This window comes from Phycodurus eques, chromosome 6 (assembly GCF_024500275.1).
Source record: "Phycodurus eques isolate BA_2022a chromosome 6, UOR_Pequ_1.1, whole genome shotgun sequence".
Classification (NCBI taxonomy): Eukaryota; Metazoa; Chordata; class Actinopteri; order Syngnathiformes; family Syngnathidae; genus Phycodurus; species Phycodurus eques.
The window spans coordinates 13,901,152-13,911,219 of NC_084530.1; the positions used below are offsets into that span (position 1 = coordinate 13,901,152).

The 10,068-nt window shown below is 41.1% G+C and overlaps 2 protein-coding genes across 4 annotated transcripts in view; one reads left to right on the forward strand and one right to left on the reverse strand.

Annotated features, from left to right (window-relative positions):
* gnav1 (guanine nucleotide binding protein (G protein) alpha v1) overlaps positions 1 to 3,175 on the forward strand; it is a 39,274-nt gene extending 36,099 nt beyond the window's left edge. Inside the window, exon 9 of the mRNA XM_061680495.1 lies at positions 3,052 to 3,175. Within this exon, the coding sequence (XP_061536479.1) occupies positions 3,052 to 3,086 (35 nt within the window). The 3' untranslated portion in view covers positions 3,087 to 3,175. The remainder of the gene's footprint in view (positions 1 to 3,051) is intronic.
* sgsh (N-sulfoglucosamine sulfohydrolase (sulfamidase)) lies at positions 729 to 10,055 on the reverse strand. 3 transcript variants are annotated; one of them, XM_061680492.1, is made up of 10 exons: positions 9,813 to 10,055; positions 9,080 to 9,186; positions 7,774 to 8,983; positions 6,970 to 7,075; positions 6,522 to 6,883; positions 5,042 to 5,123; positions 4,763 to 4,966; positions 3,803 to 3,969; positions 3,098 to 3,315; positions 729 to 1,021 (listed from the first exon to the last, which is right to left on the reverse strand). In XM_061680492.1, the coding sequence occupies exons 4-10, from the start codon at positions 7,061 to 7,063 to the stop codon at positions 838 to 840; spliced, it is 1,311 nt and encodes a 436-aa protein (XP_061536476.1). In that variant the 5' UTR covers positions 7,064 to 7,075; positions 7,774 to 8,983; positions 9,080 to 9,186; positions 9,813 to 10,055; the 3' UTR covers positions 729 to 837. The 3 variants fall into 3 exon arrangements, with proteins under 3 accessions (XP_061536476.1, XP_061536473.1, XP_061536475.1); XM_061680489.1 differs by lacking the exon at positions 9,080 to 9,186 and having other exon boundaries at positions 7,774 to 7,934; XM_061680491.1 differs by lacking the exon at positions 9,080 to 9,186.
* Between the last annotated feature and the right edge of the window lie 13 nt (positions 10,056 to 10,068).

The following is a 10,068-nucleotide window of genomic DNA, read 5'->3' on the forward strand; positions in this document are numbered from 1 at the left end:
ACCTATTGAAGTACTGTTTGTTACTTCCCAGTTGAGGGAGGAGGGAAAAAAAGAGTTAATTGACATAATAACAGTATGGCATCTTCACAATAAAATGTGTCATCACAGTAAAACAGAAAAATGTTACGTGCCCATCATGTCTGTATCCTGGAACAGTAAGTCAGTGGAGACAAGGTTCAAAACCCTAGGGGTCAGGCGATCCATGTCACCCATGTCAGATCATTGTCACAGAAGCAAAACGCAGAAATGTGCAAGTGGGAGATGCAAAAAGCTGTTGCACTGCGTCAGTGCTTAACTAAGCAAAATAGTGGTTGTATAGCTTTATGACTTTCCAATCAGTGAATATCGATTTTGAAAGGACCACGTCAATAAAAACAAGGAGGGGATTCACTGACCCACAATATCAACGGTCTGTTAATTAGTCTTGCTTCAAAATTGATTGGGCTCAGAGGAAAAAAACTAATTTAGCAATACAAAGCCATTCGCAGATGGATTTACTGATCCCACGGCTCATGCATCATCAGCTCCACCCTCTTCTGGGGGAAGAATAGCGAGGGATGCACTCCTTCAATGAAACAATAAAACACTTAAATGTCATGTATTCCATTTTGCCTGTCCATAAGAGGATCTGGATGATAAGAATACTGTGCAATTATGGAAACTGATTAGAGACCCCATCCAGTAATACAATCAAGCATGATACCATAGCATTATATGATTTAAGGGGAAGTAAAATGTTTATTTTTGACCATTAAAAGCAGCATACACAAATATAAATCAACATGATTTAACATGAGTGCAGACTTAATATGTCAATTAGGATAGGGTAAGGTACCATTAGAGTCCATTGTAAAGTGGTCTGCAATGTGGCTCCAGCTTGTCTTCCAGGACATAGTCTGCTCCACACACCCAGGGGTCCCCCGTCTCCCACTGCCATTTCTGGAGAGTCTGCCTCAGGCTCTCCAGCACGCCACTATATGACGGGTCTGACGCCAGGTTCTTTGTTTCCAGAGGGTCTCTTCTGCATTGGCCATGGAGTTGAATAGAAACAACTGTCAGCAACAACTTTAGAAATATATTCTTTAGAAATAAGAACCGTCAAAAAGTAAGTCAGTGTGCTTCAATTTGGAAGCCAAGAAGATATTTAAATAAGACATTCAAATATTCTGACTATAAACATTGGAATGAGTCAGAAAATGGTTCAAAAATGTTTTTCTTTTATTTTAACATGGCTGAGTTATATTAATATACTATACTCACAATATTGCAACTGTGCTGACATTTTGACATCAGGCCTAAAATAACCTTTAATCTAATGACAATTGTCAATTGTCAGTGCTTCTAAACTATATTGTTGAATTCTGAACACAGCCACATTTCTAGTTAGGAGAGTATGGCACACGTAAGCAAGCACATTATCTCTGTTGTTTATTTTTTACTTCTCTCGAAAAGATTTCAATTTTTTTCAAATGAGTTGTGAATGTGTGTCACATTAAATGTGAAAAAAGTGGTGAAATATTGATTCTATATGGCTTTTGTTTAATGGTGTTCTCTTAAGAACCGTAGGCGTTACAAGGCTGTCACCACAAAGTAAACAGCATAGTTTGTTCAAAAACGTTGGGTTAACTTGAGTTTGAAATACAAATTTAAAACAATTCACTGCAATGAATTGAATCATTTATCATTTCAGTTGTTGTTCATTTAACTTTTATAATGTGGAATACTTATTTTTGTAGAAAATGTTTTTTTATTACCACTCCAATATACTGTATGTTGCCACTGGAGCAAGATTGTATTACTTTACTTGCTTAAACCAAGTAATGACTTGACTCGATTAGCTTGAAATTGAGTGGCAACTCGATTTGACTTGATTTTTTCCCCCACAGTGACTTGAGACTTGGTTATGTCTCGAGACTTGCTTGTGATTTACTCCCACTTCTGCTGCGTGCCATTCATAACCTTAAAATGAATTTATGGGATCGTCGTAAACAGTATATACTGTATACGGTTCTGTGCAAAAGCGTTGAGCCAACAAACGATATACAGTATTGTTTCAGCACTGCTGCAATGACCGTATACTGTACATATCTACAGTACAATGTCACTCAGTCCAAGTGCCACGGGTGAACTCGTATGCAAGGGAAAGAAATAATAGGTAGAACTTGTCAGTTGTTTAAAAAAAATCATGGACATTGAAAAAACTATATTCTGTTATTTGCTGTTTTATTATGCCAAGACTGCAGGGGGAAAATAGGTCATTAATATTGTAGCCCTGGCATAGGACTTTTGCATAGTACTGTGTACATATTACATACTATACAGTAGTACATTAAGTATATGGGAGCTCCTTGGTGGAGGTCACCACCAGCAAAAAAAAGAATGAATTGGGTGGGTCTTGGTGGCCGACTGGTTAGAACTTCCTCCTCACAGTTCTGAGGACCCCGGTTCAAATCCGGCCTCGCCTGTGTGGAGTTTAGATGTTCTCCCCGTGCCTGTGTGGGTTTTCTCTGGCAACGCCGGTTTCCCCCCACATCCCCAAAACTTGCGTGGTAGGTGGATTGAGCACTCTAAATTGCTCGTCGGTGTGAATGTGAGTGCGAATGGTTGTTTGTTTATATGTGCCCTGCGATTGGGTGGTGACCGGTTCAGGGTGTGCCCCGCCTCTCGCCCAGAGTCAACTGGGATAGGCTTTTTCCAGCACACCTGCGGCCCTGGTCAAGATAAGCAGTACAGAAGATGGATGGGTGGGTGGGTGGCTATTACCCACTATTGCAAACAGAGGAGATGCTGGTGCGAACATTGCATGCAGTTTTACTGAGAATGGTTCAGAGTTATGAAGGTTAAGGGCTGATTATTTTCATAAAATTCTTTATTTTTTTCTTTCTTCAAACTGACCCCCAAATGTCAAAATGTCTACCCCCAGTGCTTTTACTACCAAATCCTGAATAATTAGTGGGAACGTAGGCCCATCACGAAATATCAATTGTGGTTGGTCTTGTTCTATTGATTGGATGTTTCTTTAAGTGAATATTTTTGTTTTCCCTTTCTTAGCTCCAAACCGTGTGCCGAGTGCAGCGTGTTGGTGACGGAAGCAGACCTGGTATCGTACAGCTCCCAGCGCTCCCTGTAGTAATACTGCTGCAGGCTTTTGAACCAGTGTGTGGGCTCACTCAGCCTGGTGCGGTTCAGCAGGTCCTGGAAGGTGGCCGAAACATACAGGTCCTGGTCGACAAGGAAGGGCATGCGGTAGTGGAGGTTGTGGAGGAGGCGGTATGCCCCCTGGTGGACACCACGGATTGGGTAGTACATGGTGACCTGGGTGTGAACAGACAAAAAGGGCCAAAGTACTCACACTCTGCACTTTCAGTAGAACTCGTGATTCATATTTTTAAACAAAGGCGCTGGTAAAAGTAGAAGTAAAGATTTAACTGCTGCACTTAAATAATTAAAAAAAAAAAAAAAAAAAAGTTCAGACTCTGAAATCAGAATCAGAATCAGAATCATCTTTATTTGCCAAGGTTGTCCAAAACACACAAGGAATTTGTCTGCGGTAGACAAATGTACTTCAGTACAAAAATTAAAAGTAAAAAATGCATTTTTGCTCTTAATTATATACAAAACCTTAGCTTAATGCGCATTCGCCACGACTCATTCTTCGTCCACCGTGCTGCCGAGCACAGTATAGATACCTGTAAAATCTGCTTAAGTACAGTAAGTATTGGTACTTTGCTACTTCCCACCACACTTGTGTTCACCATGTTCAAGAAAATGGGCTCGTGTGAACGTTTCCGCACTCACAGACCTCGTGCAGTGATTGGCTGGCGTAGACTGTGTGCCAGCTGCCGGGCTCAGTCACCAGGACGGGAAGCAAAGAGCGGCCAGTGAGGTGTACTGGGACAGCGGCGTTGCCAGGGAGGCTGTATGAAGGGTAGGGGACAGAAAACCAGTCCAGGATGGTGGGAGTGATGTCTGCCAAAAGAGGATAGATCACAGATCACATGACAATTACAATCCTTGCGAAATTAAAGTGAAGATACTGTACTTTTCACTGCTAGTGGTTGTGTTTTCAGTACTAGTAATAAAATGATATTTTCCACTTCCCATGGTTGGAATGTGATAAACTGAAGAAAGGTTCAAGCAGTATAACACACTTGAAAACCATTGTATATACAGTCTAATGTCCTGTACATCAAATGGGCATCCATCCAACCATTTTCGACACAGCTAATCCTCATAAGGTCACAGGTGCGCTGGAGCCTATCACAGCTGACTTTGGGCAAGAGGCGGGGACAGGGTACACCCTGGACTGGTCACCAGTCAATCAGAGGGCACATATACTGTAGACAAACAATCAACTTCAACTTCGAGTCGTCATCTAACATGCACGATTTTGGAATGTAGGAAAAAATCTGGAGTACCTGGAAAAAAAACAAAAAAAACACAACACACACACAAGCACGAGGAGGAAAGAAATCTAACCCCCAACCTCAGAACTGTGAGGCATGTCGATAAATGTATGTAATTATGCCAAACAGGCTTTAAAATATCCATACATACATGTGTTTTATTTTTATTTTTTTAGGATATGCAAGTAAATCAAATCAGGTCTACGTACTACTGATTTATGCGCAGCGGACCTTGTTTTTCAGCGCAGCTTCTGATTTACAGCATGAAGTAAAGTCTCCCTCTGGTGGCCAAGTTGAAATCAAAGCAACAGGCTTCCACGTGTTTTTTTCTTGAGAATATATGGATCATCTCTTACCTAATAAGCTGACATAGGCCTGGCTGGTGTGTCCCCATCGCTCCCTGCGCTCTGGAGAGGACACCAGCATAGGTTCCGCTGTGCCGGAGTGATAAAGGTTGGTTCTGCCATTGGGGAAGGGGATGCCGTTATCGGAGCTGTAGATGATCAGAGTGTCATTCTCATAACCAGCGTCCCTGAGCTCCTGAAGAACTAATCCAATACCTGCACAGGAAATGGCATTGTTTCTCATGAATGAATGCTTGTTTGCGGTGCGCGTGTGCGGTGCACATACTGCACCTTGGTCCAGTCGGCTAACTGTAGTATACAATGCGGCCAAGTCAGCTCGTGCTGCAGGTGTGTCCGGTACAAAAGGCGGAACCTGAATGATACAAAATGTCGACGGAAACCAGGTTAGGACCGCAAGGGCAATAGACTGAATGTATCTGCTCGTATGTTTGCATCAGTACAATCCAAACTCATCGGACGATTCCTTATCCAGCTACAATATGCGCAGATGGTCCTCGGTCCGTTTCTATGGCGATGAACCAACACGAAATTGGACAAAAGTTGGAACATGCTGTTACACCTAACTCTTGTATTTACTGAGCAGGGCCTTCTTCTTTGGGTTTTTACAGTATACTTATGAACATTCACCTTACCAAAATTTCAGACATGCAAACACTTCATTGTTGGTCAAAACCTTTTTTTTTTTTTTTTTATTATTATTATATATACATCTGCAAGTCCCAATTAGAGTTGCGTGCCTTCAATGTAGTACCACATTGTACCACAACATGTTGGCAGCACTGTGGTCTACTTGAAGACATTTAGCATAATTAAGAGGGAAAGAAGAGGGCAGAGACGTTCGCCAACTATTACGTTCCAGTAATAGTCGTCGTTCCCACAGAGCAGAAACAATATATGCCCGAGAGGATTGTTGTATGCTCTGTTTCCTTGTGTTGCTTCTCCATCTGCGTTAAAGTAGTGGTTGTTTGAAGGTTTAGAATTACCGTAACATCTAATTTACGACATGGCGTATCAAATTATTCCGTTTATGCGATACTGTCCCACGTTTTGACATTTTAATATTTGTTGTTCCCACAGAGCATAGAGAATAAAGGCCAGCGAGTATTGTCATATTTGCTCTGTTTATATCTGTTGCTGTTCTGTGTGTGTTAAAGTAGAAGCTGAAGGTTTCTAATTATCGTAACATCACATCACGTAACATGATCATTCCCGTTAGCCTATAGCGTTTCACATTTTATGTTAGCCCTGAGCTTCCAGACTAATGTCAGACAAAATTAGATGGTTTGGTTGGACAGTTTTCCAGTCAACTTCAAATAACAAACAAGCCTGCATGCTTCCTCTTATTTGGAGAACTGTGCGAGCAAGAGAGTGAGAACAAGCACTATGGAAACTAAACGCTGTCTTCTAATATGCTCAAGTGTAAGTTTAAATGTGTTTAAGTGTGTAGGAGGGGTAAAACAAAAATAAATGTATATGATCTCTCTATATCGCAGATTTTCTGGAACGCATCCCCTGTGATAACCGGGGGTTCACTGTAGTTCATTGCGCTGCGTTCGTAACCTCGAAACCGCCATGTCAGAACCGTCATTAACAGAGGACCCCTTGTATATGGAGTGTTGCCATGAACCAAATGATGAGATATTTTTGGTGAATTCACACAATGCACATTAAAATTGATGAAAGAAAATAGTTTGGACCCATTTGACAGCGAAAACATTCAACATCCCGGTAATTGTGTTTAATGACTGACCTTAACTTGCTCTGGCGTGTAATATAGTGGCGTCCAATCAGGAATTCTGCCCATTCCCATGTCACCATTTCCAAACTTCTCACAGAAAGCTCCATACTGGGGCTGGGAGTGCCCACAGCGGTGGGTGTCATGGAAGGCAACGTACAGAAAAAAAGGCCTCTCTTCATCTTTCAAATTGTTGACGTCTGCTTTTTGGTTTCTCACAAAAGCTTCCTCTTTATGGGTCTGGAAAAACTTTCGGACGAGAAGTTTGATGCGGGTGATGTTCCTCCCCACCTGGAGGACAGAGTTGTTTTCCTCCGTGTACGCAAAGTCAAAAGGGAAGACTGACCCAGGACCAACATGCTTTTTTCCAATGATACCTGAGAGTGAACATGACAGAAATAAGGATGAACACATGCTTGCAAGATTTCAATGTTTAGGGGGGAAGATGAACTTTATGACTAACCTGTGTGTATGTTAGCTTGACTGAGGAGCAGCGGCAGACTTTGGATGCCATCGAAAGAGTTAAAATGATGGACCCCTTGGTGAAGGCCGTACATGCCATTCTGGTGCTAAGAAGGCAGGAAACAGTTGTTATTAAAATTCTAAATATTTGGGCAAAATAAGGACCTCATATTTTGTGTTTGTGCCCCCTTTGCAGCTAACATGCTCTTCTGGGAATACGGTGGTACGTTTTGGAGTTTCATTTGTTTTGTGAACAAGCTCGTAATGCAGTTTATTCGTACAGCAAATACATTTTCCCCACTGAAATTAATTGAAATGCCATGACTCCATACCCCCACCCCCCACCCCCGTGCCCCAAAACAAACAAAAAAAAGTTGTGTTTTTTTTCAATAATGTTTTGGTTACGTGTTTTAAGAGGGTGGAATTCACAACGTGTTTAAGAGTGTGCAAGCGGTCGACTTTTTTCCTATAGTCCTGGTGCTGTACGGTTACTTTCCACTGTAAATGCAGTTTCCAGTTGACTATCATTAAAGCTAAAAAAAATATATATATATATTTAAATAAAATAAAAGAGGGTTGTGTAAAATGTGTTGTAATTGTTTAGCTTTGGGGTATTTTGAAGAAAACGTCACAGACTTTATTAAAACACCTGGAAGCTGTTTAAACTGTTTAAAACAGTGGGGTGGAAACGCATTCTATAAATCATGCAGGAGTTGAGACCAACGACCAGATTGATGACATGCTTCCTTAAAAAAAAAAACTTCCTAAAGACTTTCCATCCATATGGTGCACGTGTGTGTGTTACCTGTGGCAGGCCACTGAGGATGGTGGAACGGCTGGGGGAACAGCTGCTGACCGAGGTGAAAGCGTTGTTGAACACGACGCTGTGCTGGGCCAGAGAACGCAAGTGAGGGGTGCGGACCACAGAGTTGTTGTACACCTCAGTCTCAAACCCGGCATCATCAGCTACCGGAGGGGAAAAACACAAGCGGACTCTCAGACGAACTGCGTTTACATCTACAGCGGCTGAAATAAGTATTTAACACGTCACTATCTTTCTCACTAAATATAATTTCAAAGTTGCTATTGACCTGAAAAGTTTACCAGATGTTGGGAACAACCCAAGTTATCCATACATACGAAGAAAGTAGAACAAATAAGCTCGGAAATTAAGTTGTGTGTAAAAATGTGAACTGACACAGGGAAAAAGTATTGAACACATGAAGAAAGGGAGGTGCAAAAAGGCATAGAAACCCAAGACAAGGCCTAAAATCTATTCATAATCAAACAGCAATCCAGCCCCTTGTCAGTGCAAATGAATATCAGATGGTTCAGTCCTAATTACAAATTGGCCTACAAAAATGTCTCATTGCAAAGGTGTGAGTCAAGACACATCTCATGATGGGGAAGAGCAGAGAGCTGTCTCAAGACCATCGCAAACTAATTGTAAATAAATTGCGAATAAAAGTGTGATAAAAGGCAACAGTTGGTCTCTCGTTGTGTAATTTGTGGCAGGATTACTAAAGAAGTTATACAATTAGGTCATGTACACCTTCTCCTGAGTTTGCAGGTATTCACAGTGTCGTGTGCAAATTGCTTCTAATTTTTGTTGAGCTAAACAAAAGAAAACAAACAAAACAAAACCGTTCGTGTTCAACGCTAAAAGCAATACTATTTATGTATCGTGATCCTTTTATAATCCTAATTACTGTATTTCACGACCACAGACGTCGTGGATCTTATGCAGTGGTAGGTAGTAACAAGTCCAAATGTTTGTCACTCTACTTAAGTCGATTTTTAAGGTATCTGTACTTCACTTGCGTATTTATTTTTCTGATGGCTTTTTAATTTTGCTCTCTACAATTGAAAAGATACCAGTACTTTCCACTCCTTATTTAGTCAAAATAGGCGTGTCACTTCTTTCCATCACTGCAGATGACATCATGATGTAAAAAAAGATGTAGAGAAGTAAAGTCAACTGCGTTGGAGATCTTGATCAACTGAGATCCTGGGGACTGAAAAAAACAGGGAAAGCAGCGATATGGAGAAACATCAACCAGAGAGCATTTCAAAAACGATGATGCAACAAAGAGAAGCAAGATATTCCCCACCCTTGGCCCTGAGAATTGTTTGACGATGTTGGAAAACGATTCCGGCAAATGCCTTTTGTCCAGTGCCAGCCTCAAAACTACAGGCTTCTGGTGTTAACAATTCTAATCTGAAAACACAAACAAGAAATGTTTTTTCCCCCCCTTGTTGGTATCATAAAATGCTTTGGCCAATTTTGTTAGTCAGTTCAAGCTATGGGAACACATTGTTTTGAAAGCATAAAAGCCTCAGCCTATAGGTAGCTTTCGGTTGAAAAAAGGTTTTTTTTGTTGTCCCAAGTTATCCAAATCGGAATTGTAGCTATATAAATGACAATAAACATTCATTTTAACTTCATACGTTTGACATAAAGTACATTTCAGAGTCTGTACTATATTTTGACTTCAGGAGTCGATCACTTCTTTTTCAACAGAGGTTTGTGTGAGCTTTTTGGCGCGTCTCCCTACTGCAAAACGCAGATGCCCCGATTAGACTGATTTATTCCGTCAATTCCTCATGGGCAGCAACATTCCATGTGAAACAATATTTACTGATGTCACTGGAAACACTGTAGCTTGGACTACGCTACGTGCATCGCTGGTGCTGATGCTGAGATGCGAACAACTTTGTCGTATAATTGTACTCCCAGACAAATCTTGGGGAGACCATTTTTATTATTATTTAATATTTATTTTATATTATTATTATTTTTATTTTCTGCATCGGGCACCACGAGTTTACATCGTGACCACTCACCGATAATCAGAAGAACGTTTCTTCTCTTGGACTCCCCGAGGCGACAACAAAGAAGCAGAAGCCAAAGAAATGACTTCGACAGCATGGTCATGTAAATAATGACCGGATTAGTGATTTGAAAACTTTATATAGTTGACATGAAAATCTTCGAGATGATCTCACGTTGTTTTGGAATCGGGATGCGAGGCACATTGACGTGCTAGTACAACCACAGGAGTCCAGTTTTGTTTCGTCTTCCGCAAACAAATCCGCCCGC